Source organism: Ichthyophthirius multifiliis, assembly GCF_000220395.1.
Source record: "Ichthyophthirius multifiliis unplaced genomic scaffold scaff_1120509250937, whole genome shotgun sequence".
Lineage (NCBI taxonomy): Eukaryota > Ciliophora > Oligohymenophorea > Hymenostomatida > Ichthyophthirius > Ichthyophthirius multifiliis.
In genome coordinates, this window is record NW_004086359.1 from 12,956 (window position 1) to 36,833 (window position 23,878).

Genomic DNA, 23,878 nt, shown 5'->3' on the forward strand with positions numbered 1-23,878 from the left:
GAGCATATGGCTTCTTATGATCATAACATTTATATATAAGTAAACTTAGAAAATATGTAAAAAAGTGAGAAAATATGTGTAATGAATGACGAAAAATTAAAAAAAAAAAAAAAATTTATACAAGAAAAAATCAAAATTTATGATGAAAATGAAAATTTATTTACTTCTGATTATATAAACTAAAATGTTTAAAGTAATAATGATAATAATTATAATAATCATAAAAAAAAAAATTAAAATTATAAAAACCTATAAAATATTGGAAAGGCTGTAAATATTTATATGAATACTGTAATTTAAGAAAATCATAATTTAAAATCTTCCACAAGAAATATCAAAGATTTTGCTAAGTAAGCATTCAAAACTTTAAATGAATAATAAATTTCGAAAAAAAAATCTTTTTTTATTTATTTCTACGTAAAAACAGTACTTATAAATACTACTAACTTTAATGATTTAATTTTTTATGATTTTGATGAACAAAAACCAAGAAAATTAGTTGGTTAGAAAATATATAAATAAGATTAAATTCCAGATGATTAAAAAATTATACTAATGAATTAAGAAAAAACACTAATGTTTTCGAAAATGAATAATATTAAGCATATCTCAAATGAAGTTAGCATAAAAGGAATTGGATAAAGCTTTATGGAAGCTAAAATTCCAAAAGAAATCAATAAAATAAATATAAAAACACAACTTTATGAATTGGGAATTAATATTAAATTAGTATAAGCTGTATAAGAATACAAAGAATATACTAAGATTATATAAGTAAACCCTAAATATGTCATTATAAATAATACTTAGTATGATTTAGATATATCATAATCTAATAATTTTGAAGAATATATGCAAATAAAAAAAGGGGAATAAAGATTAGCATGGTATTGGAAAGATTGTAGATAAGAGTAAATGAATTATTATAATTATAAAAATAAATAAAAAAATAAATAAATAAATAAATAAATAAATAAATAAATAAATAAATAAATAAATAAATAAATAAATAAATAAATAAATAAATAAATTAATAGGAAACAAATTTAAATACGAATTTCTTAAAAAGATATTAATTAAAATTAATTTTTAAATAATAAAATTTGCTTGTGGAGTGGACCTTTTTGTTTAGAAGCTATTAGAACTGTAAATATATTTTGTAATATATTTGAATAACATGAATTATATTCCTTACCATCTTCATCTTTTTCTTCTTCTTCTCATGTAATAACTGAATAATTTTTCATTAATCCCAATAATAATTTGTTATTAAATTAATAATAATAATAAAATTATAACAAAAACTAAACATATGTTGGTGCTGTATTTTTTTAAATTATTATTAGCATGAATAATTGTAGTTTTTATATAGTTATTGAAAATAAAATTAATGATAAAGATTTTGGATATGTTTTTTTAAATTAATGTGAAGATTTTATTGTATATTGTTAATAAAATTTGACTTATAATGATATTAATAATTAATCTTTTTAATTAGAAAATAATTAATTAAGATCATTTGCTTGGATTTATCCTGATTTTAAACCTGAAATTAAAATTGAATTTAAAGAAGATGATGGTTTTTTAGTTCATTAAGAAATTTTAAATTTATTTAATTATTAAACTAATAAAACTATTTCTTTTAAAAAGTAAAACGGGGACTCAAATGAAGTAATGATTTAATGTTTTTTTGAAAAAAACACAAAAATTATTATCTTAAAATAAGATAAAAATAATAAAAGCCATACCTAGAATTTATAAGAAGGATAAGAATAAAATATAGATTCTTTTGAAAGTATATACTATATTAATTTAGATCTTGTTGGAATTTCTTTTATTGCTTTTACTAAAAAAAAAAATAGAGAATTAAATTATATAACTTTATAGGGGATTACAATTGAAATGAGTTAATCAAAATTTGAGAAAAGAGTCACTAATGTTTAAATTTAATATTTGTAAATTGATAATAATTCAAGTAGATAAGCTTTAACTTAAGTTAATTTAACTCCCAAATTTAATAATTTAATTACTAAAAACTAAATAAATTATTTTGAACTTTATTTAGAAATAGAACATTAAAATTCTTCAGTAAATGTTATTTTTTATTTACTAAAATTTTAATTTATATTATGTATTAAAATTAGATTTTAAATATTAATAAATTAAATGTGTTTATATTTCCGACTACTATTAAATTAGATGAAGAATATGTAAATCATTTGTTAGAAGCAATTGATAATATTAAGTAATTTTTTTATGAATAAAATAAGTTTTCTAATACTAAAGAAATTCATTTGACAGATTATTTATTCCCAAAAAACATTTATTAGGAAATTGTATTTATTAAAAATAATAAAAATTAAATTAAATATAATAAAAAATTATAATATAAAGATCAATTAAAAAGCTGAAAAGTTTTAATTAATTAATGAATGGACTTATTCAAGTATACCTGAAATGAAATAATATATATATATAAGAGAAATGATAGTTAATAAAATAAAATTTAACATTTCTTTCCACACTAAAATTGTAAAAGAAGAAGAGGTTGAAGAAAATAAAGGATTGAAAAGCTTTTCTTTAGATTTTCTAGCAGATGCTTTAGGAACAGCATTTAAAAATATAGATGAAGCTCCAGTAAAACTTTAAGGTTTCAAAATTGAAGAATAATTTGGGACAACATCAAATATAATTCATAAAATAAAGGAACATTATCAAAAGAGAATTATTTCTACATTATTTATGTTGCTAGGTTCTGTAGAAATAATAGGAAACCCAATAAATTTATTTAGAAAAATTAAAATAGGAATCGAAGATTTTTACATGAAACCCCTTGAAGGTCTATAAAATGAAGGTCTTTTAGGTTTAGGAGTAGGAATGATGGAAGGAACAGGTTCTTTAATGAAGAATACAATTGCAGGTGCATGTTATTCAGTAAATAAATTTAGTGGAAGTTTAGCATCATGTTTAACTATAATATCTAGCGTATTTAAATATATATATATATATATATATATATATATATATATATATATTTATATATATATATATATATTTTTATATATTTATATATAAATGTAAAGGATTATGATTATATTTAATAAAGAAAAAAATTCATGCTTAATAAACCATAAAAATTATCATAAGGACTAAAATAAGCTGGATAATCAATTTATTAAAGTTTAGATAGTGGATTAACAGGTATTGTAGTTCATCCTTATTAAGGAGGCTAAAAAAACGGCCTTACTGGATTTATAAAAGGAGCTTTCAAAGGAGTTTCTGGAATTCTTACTAAACCATTGTCAGGAGCATTAGATGCTACAGCAAAAGCTGCAGAAGGTTTAACTAGTATTTTTGCTGTTTATGATGACAGGTCAAGGGATACTAGGATGAGAATGCCTAGAATAATGTATGAAAATGTATAATATTTTAGAGAAATTTCAGAGCAAGAAGAAACTATTGTATAAGTTTTATGGAATTTATTTGATGAAAATGAAGAATACGAGGTTGTGGATACTTTTATTGTCAAAGAACCTATACATGATTCTTAAAATAATTAAAATTTTAATAGATAATAAATAAATTTAAATAATAATATATAAGAATATGTAAGTAAAGCACTTGTTTTATTAAAAAATCTTATTGTATTTTTTAATTGTGAAAACAAAAAAATTTAATTCTAAATAAAACCTTAATAAATTAAACAAATTGATTTAGAAAATGACACTAATAATTAGGAAATAATAATTATAAAAATAACCTTTTTATATGGAGTATTTATTTATATTTTTAGAATTTATATTTATTTATTTTAGGAAAAAGATATAAAACACAAATATATTAAATTTAAAAGAAAGTAAATAGAGAATTTTAAAATTGTAGAAAGGTTAAAATATTTGTAAGATTTAATTGAATGAATTTATTTTTATTTTTAAATTTTAGTATAAGTGTAAAAATAAAAAAATTATTTAAAAATAACTTTTTGAGTAATATATTAATTAAATACTTTTTAGTAAAAGTAATTAAATTTTTGTAGTCTAATTAAAAATCTAATTATAATTAAATAATATAAAAATATTAAAGCATATATTGTTTTAATAATAATTTTCAAAATTTATTCTATCTATGAAATTTATGATGTTTAAAAAAAAAAATCTTTTTAAAATATTATATGTATTTCAAGTTTTTAAGTATTTTTAAATTAATTATTTACATTATGTTTTTAATTTTATTTGAATATTTTTTATTTTATAGGATAAAAAGTGGATTATCTAAATTTATTGTATATATAATATTTTATTAAATTAAATTACTAGCATTATTTAATTAATTAAAATTACTAATATCTTCAAATTAATTTATTTTTCTTTGTAAATTAAATTATTTTTCTATAACTTTTAATTAATCATTTTTAACTATTAAATATTTTTAAATAACATAGATACTATTTTATCTAAATAACTATATATTTTTATGTTTTTAATAATATTTTTGATTTTAATTTTTTTTATTTTAAACATGAAAAAATATTTTTTTTTTTAAATAAAATTATAATGAGTATAATTAAAAAAATATTTCACATTATTTATGAATTCATAAATACTATTTAACTATATTTAAAAATAGATTATATTATTTATTTGTATTCTTAAATTATTATTTATTTAAAAGAAATATATAATAAATAATAGTTTTTTACTTTATTATATTAATTTTTGTTATTTTCTATAATATATATATACATTGCATTTAAGACTAATCTTTTAAATTACTTTAATAGACTTTATATTATTTTTTTATTAATTATATGATATTATAATTATAATTATAATTATAATTATAATTTTTAATCATAAATAATAAATATATACTAATATTTTATTTAATTAAAAATTAAAAGGAGTAATTTTTTTCTTAATTAATAATATAATATATTTTTTTTATTTATATAATTTTTTATATTTTTTTACCAGTTTTAATAAGTTTGTAAAGTTCAAGATTTAGCTTTAATTTTAAATTATGTCATTTGTTAATAAATCCAAAATAAGTTTACTTTCTTAATTTTTATTTTCGACACTATTATAAATTATAAATTATAAATTTTAAATTATAATTTAACTATTAAATTTGATTATTAATTTTTTTTAAATATTTATTCCCTTTATAATTAAAAGAATAGATTTTATATATTTATTATAGCAAATCACGTGATAATTCATAATAATATCATTTATCAAATAATTTTGTTTTATTTGCATTGTAAGTATAAATTTTTCATTCTTTTAAAAACATAAAAAATTATTTCGTAATTATTAATTATAAAAATTTTTATTTAAATTAAATTAGTTTTTCTTAATTTATAGATAAAAAAATAGTTGCAAATCAATATTAGTTATAATATTATATATAATAGGTTTTTTTATTATTTTATTTATTATTAATTTTTTTTTTTTATAAATACTAGTTTTTTTAAAGTTTTATTCTGCCAATGTTTTTTATGATTTTTATTTAATTTATTTTAATATATTCTTAAAAAAATGTTGTTAATATTTTATAGTCCCAAGTAATTTTATTCGTTAATACTAACTATGTAATGCTCAAATTCTTTTACGCATTTAAAATTTTTTATAATTTTTTATTAAATTGAAAATAAATTTTTATGTTTATATATTTTTTAATCATTATATTGTTAAATATCTTAAATAATTTATTTGAAATTATATTAATTTGTAAAATAATATTTTCTATAATATTTCAAAAGTATTTGCATTTTTTAATTCTACAATAAGATTATATATCTTTTTTAGTATTATAATTTTCTAAAGTTTTTAATCTTTTTTTTAATATTGTTAAATATATTTAAATCACATAAAAATATGTCAGTAATTTATTAAAATATTTAATATCCTTTCTATTACTTTATATTTTATAAAAATAAATTCTCATTTATTTTTTATTTTCTTAACTATAATATTTTGGTTTTATATAAATTTTTCCAATTATTTGAATAAACAAAAAAAAAAAGTAAACAAATAAAAAAGTTACAAAATATAAATTAAATAAAACTAAAAATATAATGTTTATATATAAATTTTATATATGCATAGTTAAAAAATAAAAAATCAATTAGATAAGTATAGAGTTTTAATATCATTTACTCCGAAATTAGTTCTGCATATAGAACATTATCTATTTCTTAATTTAATTTATTTTTTAATGCAAAATTTACAAAAAGGATGATAACATTTAGCAATTATAGTATCTTTAATATGTTATCCACAACTACACAAAAGCAAATGTCTTTAATCTTATAATTATTATTGTAATTCTTTTACTTATTAAGTTTAATTTTTATTTATTGTATTTTCTAGAATATCTTATGTTTCTTTTAATTTTTATTTATAATTTTCAATAGAATATATATTTTCTTTATTTATTTAAAGCAAATCATCAAATTTTTAAGCCAAAAGATCATGACTAATTTTTTTTAGTATAATTAAAGGTTACTTTCTTTTAGTTCATTTTTTATTTTTTCATATTCTGTTATAAAAGTTTCAACTTATTTTTAATATTCTTCATTTTTCATTAAATGGTTTTTGTTGATTTCTTCCAAACTTTCAATAAGTTATTTTTAAGTATCTTCTTTTTACTAATCAGCCTAAATTTTTATTTTATAGACATATTTTTCTTATTCAAACTTCATATTTACTTCTAAAATCTATTTTTACAGTTATTATTCATGATCTTCTTTTTATTTTAATTATAATGTTTAGTTATCAAACGTATCTTTTAGTTAATCATAATTATTTTCTACTTATTCTAATGTTTTAAATAATTCTTCAAGTTAACTTTTTTAATTTTTAAGTTCTTTTTATGATTATTTTAGTTTTTATTCAATCAAGTTTACCTTATCTTCTCTTGCTTTTACATAACTTACGAATTCTTTAAATAGTTTAGAATTAGATTAATTATTGGATTATTCAATCATTTTTCAAGAACCTATAAAAGATCTTTAAATTTTTAATACTTAAATTATTTATCTTCTAAAAAATTCTTCCGAGAATCTTAATATTTTAACTCCATTTATATAATTATTTATTCTTACGAACTTACTTTTACATTTAGTTCTTGAATTTGTTTTTAATTTTCTTCTAAAATAGCAATATTTCTTTTGTTTATTCTTCTACAAACTTATTTTATTTTCTTTATAACTCCAAAGCGTTATTAATCTTTTCATAGTTTTCTTAAATGGGTTTAGTGTAAGTCTCTACATTGAAATTTTAATTCAAAATATTCTTCATATTTTCATTTAATTATTAAGGTAGTGCACATTCTCTAGCTTCTTGTAATTATAAAAGCAAACTTTATTTTTCTTATTTAAATTTTTCAACCAATTCATTTATTTCTTTAAATCGAAGTTTTTCTATTTCTTATATTTTTAACTTTGCAGAATATAATTATTCCTTTAGCGAATTACTATATATTAAAAGTTCTTAAGCTTAATATACGATTGAATTAAACACATTAGAATTAAAAAACTTTTCTTCTAAATTATTATTCTAGAGTTTTATTTCTTAAATCGTTTTTTGTAATTAACTTACTTCTACTACTAGCTCTTCGTTTTATTTTTTTAGCATTTATATTTCATCTTAATAAGCTAGTGTAATTTATTTGTTTGAATGAATAAATGCCTTGCTATTATTATTATTACTATTATTATTATTGCTCATTAATTGTTATTGATAATAAAGAAATATCAGCAGTATTTTACTAATTTGTTGAAAACAGATTTTATTATTATTAATTATTAGATTGTTAGTTTCCACTAATATTTTCATCTAAAGATTCATTGCTTATTTAGTTTTAATTTTTGAAAGGAGAAGTGACGTTTTTTTATCTATTTTCATTCCTAAATTCTTATTATTATTATTGTTGTTAATCAATTTTAATATTAGAATCTATAATTTATTTTAAAGCATTTTCAAATTTTTAGCTTAAATAATCACTTTAATATCCTCCACATACACATTCGAAACCCTCTGAATCTAGAAGTTCTTCATCTATTTAAGAAGAAAACTAAAGTTCGTTTTTTATTTTTTTCATAAGTGATTTTTATGAAAAATCCATTGAATTTCTAATAAAACGAGATTATTTTTCAATAATTTCTTTATATTCATTTATTTAATCCTATAAAGCTTCATATTAATTGCAACATTATTTGAAATAATTTTAAAGAAAATCCTTTTCAGTTTCTTCTAATGATATTTATTTTTTAAAATAAACTTCCCATTCTTTCAATTTCCCTTTTTATTCATTATAGTCTTTTAAAACTCTTCGAGTAGCCTCGTTCATATCATTATTTTATTAAGAAAAATATTTTAATGCACTATTAGTTCTTTCATTGTATTAGCCATACTCTATTAAAACCTCCGTATAAACAGTTTCAAAGGATTTTATGAATTATTCAACTTTTTACTTTATTATTTTCTATAAATCTTGCATTTGTATCAAGTTATTTTACTATTAATAGCTTTTATGATAATCTTTTATATTATCTATTATTTATGACATGTCACCCAGATTTTCAAATATAGCCTTAAATCTTGCCAAAAATTTATCTTCAGCTCCCTACTTTTTAATTAATTAGTTTAGCCTTTCAAGTTTTAATAAGAAATTCTTCCATCCAGAAAAAAATGAAGCATAGAAAAACTCATAATTATTTATATTGTTTTTAAAATTTTATTCATTTTATTTTAATTGGTCTAGGTCCTTTTTTTATATATCTAATCGGTTGCTCAAAGCTGTATTTGCTCTTTATAAATATAATAAATCTATTTCAGGATGTTTATAATTATCATCATCTTTATTTTATTAGTTATTTTTCCCTTTTTTCATTTTACTTTTTTTTGTTTTTGTTTTTTTAAAATATTATTCTTTTTTTTTAGAAAATTATAATTATATATTTTGATTTAGTATTTTTTTCCTCTTAATTTTATTTAAAAAATATTAAAATACAATAAATATAAATTAATTTATTTCATTCTTTTTTTCTCTTCACTAAATATTAAAAATTATATCAAATTATTATTATTTTATATTAAAAATTAATGAAATTAAATGTAAATATACATAAAATTACTATGAAATTAATATTTATTTTTATAAACTAAAATTTAAAGCAATTAAATTTATTTTTAATTTAAATCTAAAAAAAAATACAAAAAATATATAAGTATGTATAAAAATTATTTAGTAAATATATAATTATATAAATAAAATTAGATTTTAATAAAATTTAAAAAAATAAAATAAAAAAAATATGTTTAACGAAAATCCATAATTTGAAGACAAAAAAGTTGGGAAAAGAATTTTTAGAGTATGTGCAATAAATCAGGCTGAATTATAAAAGGCCGAAAAAGCTGAGGAAAAGATTGAAAAGTAATACACTAATATAATCTAAAATAGCAAACAATATTAATAATAAAAACAAGAAAAGTAACTTCAGCAATAAAGGATGCCTTAATAATCAAATATTTATCCAACAAATTAATGGAATAAAGAATTAGGAGAAAATGTACGCATTTTGAATGCCTAAGAACTAGCTGAACAGATTGATACGGGAGATTATTCTCATTTTATAAGCATTCCATTATATAAAGAAGAAAAGTTGATTCAAAAATTAAAGGACATAAGTAATAACATAAACTCAGTATTTGGCGAATAAAAATATGCGAATAATTTTCTGAAAGATTTTAGATAAATTCATATAACTTTGTTAATGCTTCGACTAAATACACCCGAAAGACAACGAAAAGCAAGTGAATGTATGAGAAATGCAGAATAAATGATATAAATATTTGGGGAAAAAACTAAAAAAGTTAACTTAAAAGGTATTTCTTTTTTCGGAAAAAATGAAAAGCAAGCTAATACTGTATATGCTTAAATCGAACCAGGATAATCTTAGGAATATTTAAAAGAAATTACTAATTTTCTCATTGAAGAGTTTTTGGATAGGGATTTGATTACATAGGAAGATGTTTAATAATAAAAAGCATAAGGCGGATAAAAAATATTCCATGTTACGATAATGCGAGGTTAATAAAAATAAAAAGGAGGTCAAATTACCATAGATGCTAGCGATATCCTTTGTTAATTATAGAATTTTGAATATAATAATATAAAAATGAATTAAATAGATATTTCTACACGGTTTGAATTTATGCCAAATGGATATTATTTACCTTTAGTAAGTATTAAATTGTGAGCATTTTATTATTTACTCATTTTTTATTTTTTTTACATAATGATTTTATATAAAACATCAATTTTATTTTTAAGAATTACCAAACACCATTTAAAAATAAAACAGATTAATTCCCTTAAAAAAAAAGGTAAATTTAGTCCCTTGATAAAATTTATGTAATCGAAAAATTGTGCTATCACATACTTATGAAAATTAAACAAAAATATTTCCAAGTACTTGATTCTCATCATAAAACATGTCTATGCGATTTCTAAATGCATAATTTTTTTTTTTTTTTTTTTGAAGCATCAAGCATTACTAGCACATTTTATTGAAAGCAGAATTTCTATTAAGGAAAAAATTCACATTTGCCTTTTTTTTTTAGGGAATTAATTTTTTTATTTTTAAAAGATTTATGCTAATTATAAATATATATTAATTTTTAAAAATAAGTATTTTTAATTATAAAATATTCTCTAAAATTATATTTTTGAATATTCTTTCATAATTTTAAAACATACAAATCAAACATTTGAAAAAATATTATATATTATTTATGAATAATGTTTTATAAAAAAATGTAATATTATTATTTTAAATTATAATTTATATAAACAATTAAATTTAGTAATATTATTATTTTTAGAAAAATTATGTTTATTTTTTTTCTTTATAATATATATAAAAACTTATAAAATAAATCTAATTTAATATTCGATTCGAATTATCGATTTGCAAATATATAAAAATGTATAAAATAGAAGTTTATATTTAAAAAATTTCTTTCATTTTGTAATAATCTAAAAATAATATAAAACTTTCCATCTGTAAATATTCACTAAAAAAATTTTTGAGGCTAAATATGGGATACTTTATAAACATTCAAGAATTTTTCTTTTTCCTTTTCTTTTTTAATATTTATAAGAGCTGTTAAAATAATAAGAATAAAAAAAATTGAGGCACTGCTAATATAAAGAATCTAAGACAAAAAGCTTTCTTAAGTTTAAAGTAAAGATTAGGTTGTAAAATTTTTAGAAGAATTAATAGCAATTAACTAAGGGTCATTTTTATCTCTTAATATAATTTGAGTTTTAATAATATTGTTTTAAAAATCATATAATTGATTCTAATTATTTTCAAAACATCCTCCGTAAATTTCCCAATTATTTTAATGATTTATTTAAGAAACCAAACATATTTATTTAAGTACGAAATCGGAATAACAATATTTATGATTATAATTATTATCTTTATTTGAGAGTTTTTTTACAATTTTTATCTCTCCTAAATTCTCAATACATAATCTTTTGCATTATTTGTAATCTTAACAAATACCATATTTTATCATTTAATTTATACTGAGTTTTTCTTTATAAAATTCTATTTTTTAAATAAATTAGTTTTTGAAATTATAATATTGATTTTCTTTAAGTTATTCAAATTTTAAATTATTATATTAATTTGATGTCTTTATTTTATTTAAATCTAAATTTGCTTATAAAAAAACATTTGGAATATATGAATAATTATGTTAAAAATTATTGTCTTTTAATACTTTTTAGTATTCCATTTTTAGATTAATATTTCTATTTTAATCTAATAATATTTATACAAATATTTAACTTTTTTATAATATTTCATCAATTTAATTATATTCCCAATTTCTCTTAGCTTAAAAAATTCTTATTTAATATAAATCATAATTATTATTTTAAAGATATAGAGAAATTGTAAGAGCTATAAAAAATGCAAATAATCCTAAAATAAAAAAGAAATAATAAACAAAAGTTAAATTGCGACTGATATTTTGTGAAACTTTTAAAAAATCGTATTTTAAAATAAATTTACATAATTGATTATAAGAATTTTTATGTTTTAAATAATTTTGTTAATACATTTAATGTCTTATATATTTTATTTATATAAAATAATGTTATATTTATTTGGTTTTGTTTTGATTTATTTTATTATTTTATAAAATTAATAAATTTAATTTAATTTATTTAAAATTAAAAAATTAATTTTTTTTGTTAAATATAAATAAAAAATTTATATAAAATTAATTATTATAAAAGAAAATAACATATAAATTTATAATAATATATTATAATTTTATAAATATATGAAAAAAAGAAAATAATAAAAAATATTCTTATAAACAATAATTTTAATTGATTTAAGTTTTATTAATAATTATAAAAAAAAAAATATCATAGCTTAATTAAATTAAAAAAATAATTTAAAAATAAAAAAAAAATATAATAAAATATATATGTAAATAAAATAAAAATATATATTTATAATATATATATATATTTTTATATATATTAATTTTTTTATATATATTTTTAATACAATTTTTTCAAAAAATTATATATTTTCTAATAATATTAATATTTTTATTTTACATATTTTATTTTCTTTAATTTTTAAATTTATGTTTTTTTTATTTTATTATTATTCTATTTATATTCATAATTTTATTATTTTTTTTTTTATCTTTTTTTTTTTTTTTCAATAATACAAATTAAAAATAAATAAATAATTTATTCTATTATATCATTTTATTTTTCATATTAAGGCTTAAAATATATTATCAATTTTAATTATCATATAAAAAAATCTTATATTTAATTACAAATAAAAATAATTATTTAGATGCCTGGTACTTTAATTGTTAAACCTAAGTGTGCAAAGCTTACATATGATACTGAATTTTTCGGTAAAATGGTAATTCAAATAAATATAATTTCAAAAATTTATAATATAATTTAATAATCAAGGATCCATTTGTAAATGCATTTGTTGGTAATTAAAAGTATACTTCTGCTGTAGCTAAAGATGCTGGTAAAAATCCATCATGGATAGATACTTTTACTTTTAAAGTAGGAAATGAAACGCTTATTAAATTTACAGTAGCAGATTACGATAATAATTCATAAAATGATTTTATAGGTAAATTACAAAAAAAAAATTTCTTTGAAAATATATTCTAAAAAAGGTGAAGGATCTTATTCTATATAAAATGTTATTTCATCTCCTGGTTGTAAAAAATAGGAATGGGTAAGCTTAAATAGAAAAGGTAATTCTTCTGGATAAATTCTTGTTGATTTTGAATTTAAATATGATGCATAATAGGGTTATCCATAATAGCCTGGTTATCCTTAACAAGGATTCCCTCCTTAATAAGGATTACCTCCTTAGCAAGGATTCCCTCCTTAGCAAGGATTCCCTCCTTAATAAGGATTCCCTCCTTAATAAGGATTCCCTCCTTAACAAGGATTCCCTCCTTAACAAGGATTCCCTCCTTAATAAGGATTCCCTCCTTAACAAGGATTCCCTCCTTAACAAGGATTCCCTCCTTAACAAGGATTCCCTCCTTAACAAGGATTCCCTCCTTAATAAGGATTCCCTCCTTAACAAGGATTCCCTCCTTAACAAGGATTCCCTCCTTAATAAGGATTCCCTAATGGTTAATAACCTATATATCCTCCTCCTTAACAACCTTATCCTGGACAATATCCTCAACCTGGATTTCCTCCTAGTGGGCCTGGATTTGCTGTTTGTCCTCCAGGACCTGGATTTGCTGTTTGTCCTCCTGGACCTGGATTTGCTGTTTGTCCTCCGGGACCTGGATTTCGATATTAATAATAACAAGGTATTATGATTTGAGGAAAGACTTTGCCTAGGATTAATCCTACCCCTGGTTGTAAGAAATGTGGAGGCGATGCTTTAGTTTCTAAACATGGAAAATAATATCCTTGTGGTAAATGTTATTCTCATGGAGGATATTGTAAAAAATGCTGTGGAACTGGTTGGAACTTTAAAAAATAAGAACATTGTAAAAAATGTGGAAAGCATTGATTTTACTTATGTATAATGATATTTAATCATATATTTTTATTTTTTTTTATTAATATATAAATTAACAAAAACTTAACATTTAAATCTATTTATTTATTGCGATATTTAATAAATTTTTTGATAAAAAAAGTTAACTTATAAATTATATATTAAATAAATAATTTACATGTTTTTTTCTTCAAATTATTTTTAAAGAATTAAATAAAATAAATATAATTTATTTATTATTATTTATTGTTATTTTTTTAAAAAAATAACTAGATTTTTTAAGAATAAATATAGAGATGTATATGATTATATTAAATTTAAAAATCAGTTTATATATTTTCATTTTTATTAATAATTATAAATCTATATATTTATCATTACTTTTACATTTAATAATTATTATAAATATATTTATTTTATTTCAAATCAATATTAAGTATTTATATATTATATGAAACTTAACTAATTTTAGCTTAAACATTTTAATTATTAAAGTTCTTTGTGAATATTTTCATTATATTTTTATTTATTATTTAAATTTTCTATAATAATCTAAAATATATTTTTCCCAAACTTTAATTTCATTCATATTTTATTTAATACACTAAAGCTTTTGTATTCCTTTAATTTCTTTGAATAAACCTAAGTAATTTAAATTAAAACCTTAATTATATTAATTATTATTATAATACAAATATTCAAAATCATATAAACACTAATTAGTTTATAAAATTTTTATATTTTCTTAAATTTTGTTTAAAATAAAATCTTTTTAATCAGTTTAATACCAAGAAAAATCTTACTTTTCTATATATTAATTATAAATATGTAAAGCTTAAATATATTAAACTATCTATATTAACTAATTTAATTATATTTAATTAAATACTTACATTTTTTAAACTAATAAATCTTTATTAGATTAGGCTATTTATTTCATTTCTTAAATAATATTTTTTGGTAATTAATCTAAAAATAAAATTTGATCCAATTTATTTGATTAAATTAACTACAAAAAATAAATTAAACTAGTTAAAAATTGCACATATTATTGATTTTATAAATTTATTTGGGAGTTCCATTTATTATTTACTTCGTATATTAATTTATCTGCAAAAATAAGTCTATTATTTAAATAAATACATATGTTTACTAATTATTAAAGCTAAGCTTATTATAATTTTTCACCAGTGATTATATATTTTAATAATGCAAGATGTATACAATATTAAAAATCAAAATTATTAGTGTAAGCATGTAAATGTCTTAAAAAATGATTAGTAATTTAACTTCTTAATATATCTAATTTTTAAATTATTTATTTTTAAATTTTAACTGTATTATTATTATTTAAATTTATCTCTAAAAATTAAACACATAGATATGTTTTCCAAATAAAAGTTAAATTATTTTCACCTTTTTATATTTCAATTGATAAATTATTTATTATTTACTCGTAATTTTATTAATTTATTTCAAAATTCACATTATTTTTGTCAAAAAAATAAACAATTAAACAATAAATACTTTCTTTAATTTTTTGGTAAAGTATAGGTATAAATTAAAGGTTTTAAGGAATATCTTTTTTTATTTTCTTATTTAAAGCTTAACTTAATGTTTATATGTTTTATTCTACAATTCGTTATTGAGAATTTTATTTATTTATATAATTTAATATCTCTTTTATTCCATTAATCCAAAATGTAATTGCTTATTTCAATTATTTAATCATTCGAATAAAATCTTTTATTAGATTTTCAAACAGACAGTGAGCCTAATAATTATTTTAATCAAGTTTTATATTTTATAAATTATATTCTGCCTTTATAATAATTTATAAAAATATATATTTTTTTAAAAAATTACATCATTTATTAATTAAATTAGCTAATCTAAATTAGTATTCAATTATTTATTTTTATTTACTGAAAAATTCACATTAGAAAAATTAATTAATTTAAAATTATTGATATTTTCCACAAATATATGAGCTGTTTCTAATAAATGTTTATCTACTTAATTTTATATTTAGATTTTTTTAAAGATAAAGTTATTGTTATCCTAATTCAAAACCTACTAAATTATAACAGAACATTTTTAAGCTTTTGATAATGCATTCATAATATTATTATTATTAAGTTCACTCTAATTAAAATTAAAGAAAATTTCTTTATTATTATTGATATTTTATATTTCTAATAAATATTCTTTTTGCAATTATTCTATATTGAGAAATTCCTATTAAAATTATTATTTTTTATTTTCATTAAAAATTAAGTTTTGTTAATTTTAAATTTCTAATATTTAATTAATAAAAAATAGCTTATTATTATTCCATTTTAAAAATTATTAGGCACTTTTATATGCTGCTAAAAGCCAATTTAACTTACTAATAATTTCTTTATATTTATTTTTTTAAATTATCCCTTTGTTAATTTGTTTTAGTTCTTAATTTATTATATTTATTTTCCTGAAATCATTTGAATTTACAAAATTTATTTAAGCCTAAAATTAAATAATCATGTTTTTAAATTATTCAGTTTTTAACAAAATTTTTTTTGTTATTTTAATCTTTATTTAATTAAAAAGTTAAAATTTATTTTTATTAGAACGTAAAGCTTTTATATTTTATCTTAGTTTTTTATTTTTTTAGTTAATTTCTATTATTTTGTTTTACAAAAGCTTTATATTATTATCGAATACTATGGAATTGCTTTCAAAAAAGCTTTCAATAAGAATTTGTAATTCTTATTAATAAGAAAAGAATTCATCCATTATTTTTAAAATATTTGTTTTATATTAAAAGTAAAGTTTAATAATTAAGTCATAATTTTCTTATACTTCTGAATAAAAATTAGTAAAAAAATTATTTTTTTCTTCTTCTCCTATTAGAATTTATTATAAGTCATATATTATCTCATCATTAAATTATTATAAATTTGTATTTATTTTATAACTAAATTCTTCTGTTTATTTCATAATTGTTTATAATTGTTATGCTTATTCGTTAGAAACTACACTTTCTTGGTCTAAATTTGCTTATTTTTTATATTATGTTATATTTAAAGTTAAAGTTTGGATATAAAATTATATTTATGAAGTTATTTCTAAACCTTTAGAGTCTATTTCTTAAACTTTTTATGAACTCTTTTCCTTATTTTGAATTTAATTTTTATTAAAGAACCTATTAAATATCACTATTAAATCTTTAATTTCTAATAATATTTATATGCATTTTTTTTTATTTATATTTAATATATATTTTACCTATTGATTTTTCTTTTACTTCATCTACTATTAATTTTAATTGTTCTAAATAATGTTATACTTATGGCTCAAAAACATAGAAATTTGTAATATTTTATAAAGGATAGTATTTTTAATGTAAGTTCTCTAATTATTTTATTAATTCTTAATATTCTTTAATTATTTTTTTCCTTCTTTCTAACATATGGGTAATATTTTCATGTTAAGTTCTTAGTTTTTAAATTAAGTTTTCATATTTATATTCAATTTATGATTAAAAAATATTTTATTATTATTCTTACTTTAATGGATTATTTTATTATTATTCTTACTTTAATGGATAATTTTATTATTTTAATTCTTTTAAATATAAATAAAAAGCTTCTCTTTAATTAGGGTGAATATAATTAAAAAAACTATTTTCAAAGATAAATGATTTATCACTGTTATACTGTTTTATTTACTTATTATTTGAGGAAAAAAACTCATTTTCTAAAATAATATTATTGTTAGTTTAATTTTAATTATTATAATCTAAATTAAAATTTGACTTTATTTTACTTAAAGGTTTTTCTGTATAATATTAGTATTTTTTTTGATTATTAGGCATTACAAAAATTATATTTTTATTTTATTTATTTGAATTTAAATGCCTTTCAGGCGACTGAAATATACTTTTATTTATTTATTATGTTAAGTCTGTTTATTTTTACTTTGTTGAGGTCATATAGTATGATCCATTTATTGACTGATTGCTTTCTATTTAAATTTATTATTTTTAAAACTTTTGTTAATCAGAAAAATTATTTTGACTGATTTCTTATGTTGATTTTAAATAATTTGGGTTTTTTTAGATTATATAATTTATTTTTTGTTAGATATTTTAATCACTTTTTTTTTATTTTTAATTTTTTATTTATTTATTTTTACTCTTAGGCATATATCTATTATCTTTATTAATTAATGTTTTGGTTTTGATTATAAGTTGGTTAGTTTTCATTTGGTTGGTTACTTTAATAATACATTATTATCAAAATATATTTTTATATTTATAATATGTTATAAATTTGGAAAATAAAAAACCAATAACTTTATTATTTCTATATAATTTTATTTATAAAATTATATTTATTCAAAAATTGATAAAAATTTTAATTTTAAAAATATTTATCAATAAATTTAAATTAAAATATTCAGTTTAACTAAAGTATTTATAATTTTTATTAATTTGCTGTTTTCTTATTTATTGATTTTATTTTCCTTATTTCAGATAAATTTACTTTCTTTTTAATTATGTTCTCTACCATTTATTATATTAAAAAATAATAAATCGATAAACTAAAAAATTTAAATAATAAATAAAAATATGATATCCTTGAGAAAAACGTGTAAAAAATACATATTGAAAAAAGCTTTTTTTTATACGAATTTTCAACCTTATTAAAAAGATTATTAAAATTATTAAAAAATATAATAAATTTAAGATTAATATAAAACTTTAAACTGAAACTAATATATTATGTAAATAAATTTAACAAACAATAATAAATATAAATTATAGAATTACAACATATAATAAATAGAATATTGAGAAAAATATTGAAAATAAATACAACTTTTTATAAAAAATAAAATAAAAATAATAATTAAAAATCATTAATATATAAAAATTGGATATAGTATATTTTCATTAAAAGTCTTTTTAAAAAGCCTAAAATTTGTTTTATAAATCCAAATTAATAAAAGAAATTCCTAATATATATATCTGAAATTATAATAAAGGAAAGAATAAAAAAAGATATTTATATAATTTTTTTTAATAAACTAATCATTTATTATGAGTATAAAATAAATTAAAAAATATTTAAAAATATAAATAAAGGAATAACCAAAAAAGCTAAATATGTGATGCAATATTAAACATATATTAATTACACCAACTTTTTTATTTTTTTATAAAAATTCAATCATAAAAAAGAAAAAAATTGGAGAAAAAATGGATAATAGACTTTTTTGTTGTTATTGGATTTTTATATAATTTTTTTTTTATAAATTAATTTTAAGAATCACGTTTTATTTGTAGATTCTTAAAAAAGTTCATTTAGGAGCTTCTAAAGTATTTTTAAAAACTTTCGCACGTTTTCGGTTTATTAAGTACTATTTTGTATTTTAGAAATTTAATCTTTTGTCCAGAAAAAGATGAATCTTTTTTCAAAATAGATAATTAAAATATTTTTTATATTATTTATAAATTATTATATAAAGTTATAAAATAGGATAAATAGAATAATAAATAATCCATTTTTAATTAGTGCAAAAGGAATGTGTCAAAAACTCGTATTTTTTTGCAAAATTTACTTATGATGAGCTAATTATATATTAACTATGTTTTTAAAGTTAGTTGATAAGGAAAAATTAAAAAATATTTAATGAAATGATAAGAAATTTTTGATTTAATAAATAACTCTTTAGCAAATTGTAAATATAATAGATATAATTTTTAAAAAAATAATTAAAAAATATTTTTTTCCTAAAATATATACAATGTATTTCAGCATTTCTCATAAATTAAACTAAAGTTTAATATTCTTTTTATAGTTTAGGATTAAAAATATAGATTAAGTTAGTTTATAATTAAAAATGTGATTTTTTAAAGTTAAAATATAACTATTCAAATAATTTTTAATGATAATAATTTAAAAATAAATAAATATTTAGCTAAGCTCGTAATTTTTATTTAAACAAAAAAATCGAATTAATGCTTTAAATTCATAATAATGATGTTTTTTTTTGCTAAATTTATTTAAAAAAAAACACTTTTTAGTATATTTTTGTCATAAAAATAATATTTAGGTTGTTTTCATATTTGAATAAAATATTCCATTTTTTAAAAAATTATTTTTAAACCTTAAATACTAATTTATTTATTTATTTTAAAAAAGAAAATTGAGAAACACTTTTTTATGAAACAAAAAGTTTATTTTATTTAATAAAATAAAAGATTATTAAAAAAATTATTATTTATGTAAGGTTATAATTCTCTTAATATAGTACTTAATCATCTTCTGATTTTTTAGATTTCAATACTATAATTATTACAGATTAATAACAAGCATAATATGAAAAAGTAATAAGAAATTATTTTGAAAAAAAGATAATAAGGAAATAGAAAAGAAAAAACACCAAAAATTAGCGAAAACTATAAAAAAATATTTAAAACAAAATTAAGGCATACTATTTAACAAACTAGTGCCTTAAATGGAAGAAGGAGATGGAATATATTTACCAATATTAGAAATTCCTTAAGATCTATATAGTTATATAATACTATTATTAGACAATAGACATTAACTAGATAGTTAAAAAAAAAATCAAAATTATAGTAATTGAATAAAAATATATGCATTTGAATTAGAAATTATTATATGAGAAAAAAAAAAAAAAAATGATTTTTATAAATTCTACAAAGAAAATTTAAAAAGAATCAAATTTTGATAAAAAAAGTAAATTAAAGATATTTTAGATTCTTTAAAAAAGCAAACATTTGCTTAAAGTTTTATTAGACTATAAAAAAAAAGATATAAATTCATAAAATTTATTGCATTTTAAATAATTTTTAATTTATTTTTAAGATTTAAAGAATTAAAATACAGATAATTTTAAAAAGATTAAGCAATTTTATAAGAATGTTTCTTGAAAAACATCAATTATATTTAAAGATGAAAATATTAATTAAATGGTAAAATAATAAAATCTTCAATATCTTTTAAAATTAATGTAGTACTAGGAGTATATATTTAAATAATAAAATGCTATTTTATTTAGTTTTTTAAAAATAGAAAATGTTAGAAGCTCCAAATGAATATATATAAGGAATTTTATTATATAAATGGGAACTTTCAGGGATATATTTTTCTCGTAAAATAAACAATCATTATTTATTTTTATGATAAGAATATTTTTTTTTTTTTTAATTTATTAGTATTTAGTTAAGCATATTTTGATGGATTACTTATATTGTATTTTTTCTATATTTTTTTGTTAAGAACTCAATCAACAACAAAAAGCCAGAAAAATGTATTTACCTTATTTTTAGAAAAAATAGTATTATATGAACAAATAAGATATATGCAAATATTTATAGAAAAAAAAGAAGATTCAATAATAATGGCTTTACTTTTTTTATTTATTAATAAAAATGAATTTTTATCTATTAGAGTTCAAACTTCAATTAAATATTAAGCCTACTATCGTAATGCAGAATAAATAGAAACTTTAATTATTATTATATATACTTTTATATATTTAATTATGTAATATAAAAAACATGTATTGGTTAAATATAAATGCAATCATGTTTGGGTATATTCAAATATATTATATGCTGTTATTTTTACTTTTTACAATATTAAAATCTTAATTTAGTCATGTTAATGAAAAAAATTAGCTTGTTATATTAGTTTTATTAATAAGTTTATTCAAATAATATCTTATTAATCTAAAGATTATATATATTAAAAAAAGTAATTATATATATTTTAATAAAATATTATATTTTTTTATTTATATTTTTAATCAATAATAATGATATTTTCCTTATCCTTCTTCTTCTTTAATTTTATCTTTTTAAATAAGTTTTTAAGATAAAGAATCAAGAACTTAAAGATTATCATGAATTAGTTTATTATAAAATACAGTTTCATTTTTAGTTAGTTTATTAGCTTATTTTTGTAATTTAAGAATAAGTTATCCATTAAAGTCTGTTAATTTTTTTATTTTATTTTTAATATTAGTTCTCGTTTCTTGCAAATCTTGTAAATTTTATTTTTTTAAATAAGCTTCCCCAAATAATTTTGTTATTTCGTTCTCATTTTCAATGATAGGAACTTAAAAGTCTTCTTTTTTATTTAAGCAATGTCTACATAGGCAAGTTTTTTTATTATAAGGACATTTCCAAGTTTCTTCTTTTTGAATAATAAGAATTATATTTTCTTTTAAACCATTAATTAAACAGTCTATACAAAAAAACTTATTACAAGAAGTAGGTACCCAATTTCTATAACATCCATATACATGTCGATTTTTTCTTTTGCACATATGACACATTCCTATTTTGGAAAATTATTCATTTTTTTTTCTTTTATTTTTTTAATTCTCATCTTCTTGATCATCTATAAGACTATTTTTTTAATTTTATGTATTTAATAAATTTTCTATATTTATTTCTTCTTTTTCATCGATTTTTTTTTTTTTTCTTTTGGTTTCCTTTTCTAAAATTTCGTATTCATCATATTCATTTATTTCCTAATATTTTTTTTTATAATATGTATCTATTATTCCACTCTATTATTCTAATTATTTATATTTTTCTTAAACTCGTGATCTTACTAATGGTTATTCTTAAACATGCTGATTAGTTTTCTTTTATTTTTCTTTTTCTTTTTATTTTTAATTTTATTTTAATTATTCTTATTCTTATTCTTATTCTTATTCTTATTCTTATTCTTATTCTTATTCTTATTCTTATTCTTATTCTTATTCTTATTCTTATTCTTATTCTTATTCTTATTCTTATTCTTATTCTTATTCTTATTCTTATTCTTATTCTTATTCTTATTCTTATTCTTATTCTTATTCTTATTCTTATTCTTATTCTTATTCTTATTCTTATTCTTATTCTTATTCTTATTCTTATTCTTATTCTTATTCTTATTCTTATTCTTATTCTTATTCTTATTCTTATTCTTATTCTTATTCTTATTCTTATTCTTATTCTTATTCTTATTCTTATTCTTATTCTTATTCTTATTCTTATTCTTATTCTTATTCTTATTCTTATTCTTATTCTTATTCTTATTCTTATTCTTATTCTTATTCTTATTCTTATTCTTATTCTTATTCTTATTCTTATTCTTATTCTTATTCTTATTATTATTATTATTATTATTATTATTATTATTATTATTATTATTATTATTATTATTATTATTATTATTATTAATAATAATCTTATTTTTTACTTTAATCTTATTCTTAACTTTTATTTTATTTCATTTAAATTTATTCATTTTATATATTTTTTTAAATAATATATTAATTTTATTATATTTAAATATTTTGCTAATTTTATATGAAATTTGTTTCTAAATTTTCTTATTTTTCTTCTATTTTACTATTATATTTATTTTAATTATTTTCTTTTGTTTATTGATTTTACATATTATCTTCTTGTTTTTTATTTATTTATTATAATTCAATTTCTTATATTTATTATTATTAATTAATCTGAATAAATTCATTTTATTTTATATCTTAAAATTATATATTTTTTTAATCAAGTTTGATTTAGGTTTTCTCTTGATTTTACTTATTTTAAAAATCCTAACATATTTACTTTGTATACTGTTATTTTATATTTTATTTAATTTCTTAATATTATTTATCACTAATTTTATCAATTTAAGAATTTTCTTTTTAATTATATTCTTATTCTTCTTATAATTATTTTTCATTTTTTTATTATGATTCTTGTTAATT

The 23,878-nt window shown here is 16.7% G+C and overlaps 2 protein-coding genes across 2 annotated transcripts, besides 27 other annotated features; both read left to right on the forward strand. All coding sequences in view use genetic code 6, as the record gives it.

Moving 5' to 3' along the window:
* The first annotated feature begins 935 nt into the window (after positions 1 to 935).
* Positions 936 to 1,036: a microsatellite.
* A 1,448-nt stretch (positions 1,037 to 2,484) lies between these two features.
* IMG5_114970 (PH domain protein) lies at positions 2,485 to 3,917 on the forward strand (the record flags this gene model as incomplete). Its single annotated transcript, XM_004034675.1, has 3 exons — positions 2,485 to 2,985; positions 3,084 to 3,419; positions 3,816 to 3,917. The coding sequence occupies 3 exons, from the start codon at positions 2,485 to 2,487 to the stop codon at positions 3,915 to 3,917; spliced, it is 939 nt and encodes a 312-aa protein (XP_004034723.1).
* Positions 2,994 to 3,074: a microsatellite.
* Positions 3,560 to 3,602: a microsatellite.
* Positions 3,918 to 3,972: 55 nt separating the features above from the next.
* Positions 3,973 to 4,028: a microsatellite.
* A 772-nt stretch (positions 4,029 to 4,800) lies between these two features.
* Positions 4,801 to 4,845: a microsatellite.
* Positions 4,846 to 4,907: 62 nt separating this feature from the next.
* Positions 4,908 to 4,968: a microsatellite.
* Positions 4,930 to 4,964: a microsatellite.
* A 110-nt stretch (positions 4,969 to 5,078) lies between the features above and the next one.
* Positions 5,079 to 5,113: a microsatellite.
* An 895-nt stretch (positions 5,114 to 6,008) lies between these two features.
* Positions 6,009 to 6,042: a microsatellite.
* Positions 6,043 to 6,343: 301 nt separating this feature from the next.
* Positions 6,344 to 6,431: a microsatellite.
* A 1,264-nt stretch (positions 6,432 to 7,695) lies between these two features.
* Positions 7,696 to 7,724: a microsatellite.
* Positions 7,725 to 9,287: 1,563 nt separating this feature from the next.
* Positions 9,288 to 9,320: a microsatellite.
* A 3,177-nt stretch (positions 9,321 to 12,497) lies between these two features.
* Positions 12,498 to 12,540: a microsatellite.
* Positions 12,507 to 12,566: a microsatellite.
* Positions 12,533 to 12,589: a microsatellite.
* Positions 12,533 to 12,590: a microsatellite.
* A 272-nt stretch (positions 12,591 to 12,862) lies between these two features.
* Positions 12,863 to 14,230, forward strand: IMG5_114980 (xyppx repeat family protein; the record flags this gene model as incomplete). Its single annotated transcript, XM_004034676.1, has 3 exons — positions 12,863 to 12,973; positions 13,027 to 13,198; positions 13,245 to 14,230. Coding segments are annotated over 3 exons (954 nt in total), but the record flags the coding sequence as incomplete, so codon positions are not given.
* Positions 13,405 to 13,711: a microsatellite.
* Positions 13,793 to 13,882: a microsatellite.
* Positions 14,231 to 17,623: 3,393 nt separating the features above from the next.
* Positions 17,624 to 17,695: a microsatellite.
* A 540-nt stretch (positions 17,696 to 18,235) lies between these two features.
* Positions 18,236 to 18,269: a microsatellite.
* Positions 18,270 to 18,778: 509 nt separating this feature from the next.
* Positions 18,779 to 18,819: a microsatellite.
* Positions 18,820 to 21,847: 3,028 nt separating this feature from the next.
* Positions 21,848 to 21,896: a microsatellite.
* Positions 21,897 to 22,758: 862 nt separating this feature from the next.
* Positions 22,759 to 22,802: a microsatellite.
* Positions 22,803 to 22,804: 2 nt separating this feature from the next.
* Positions 22,805 to 23,337: a microsatellite.
* Positions 23,338 to 23,345: 8 nt separating this feature from the next.
* Positions 23,346 to 23,392: a microsatellite.
* A 127-nt stretch (positions 23,393 to 23,519) lies between these two features.
* Positions 23,520 to 23,582: a microsatellite.
* Positions 23,583 to 23,809: 227 nt separating this feature from the next.
* Positions 23,810 to 23,871: a microsatellite.
* Positions 23,872 to 23,878: the final 7 nt, after the last annotated feature.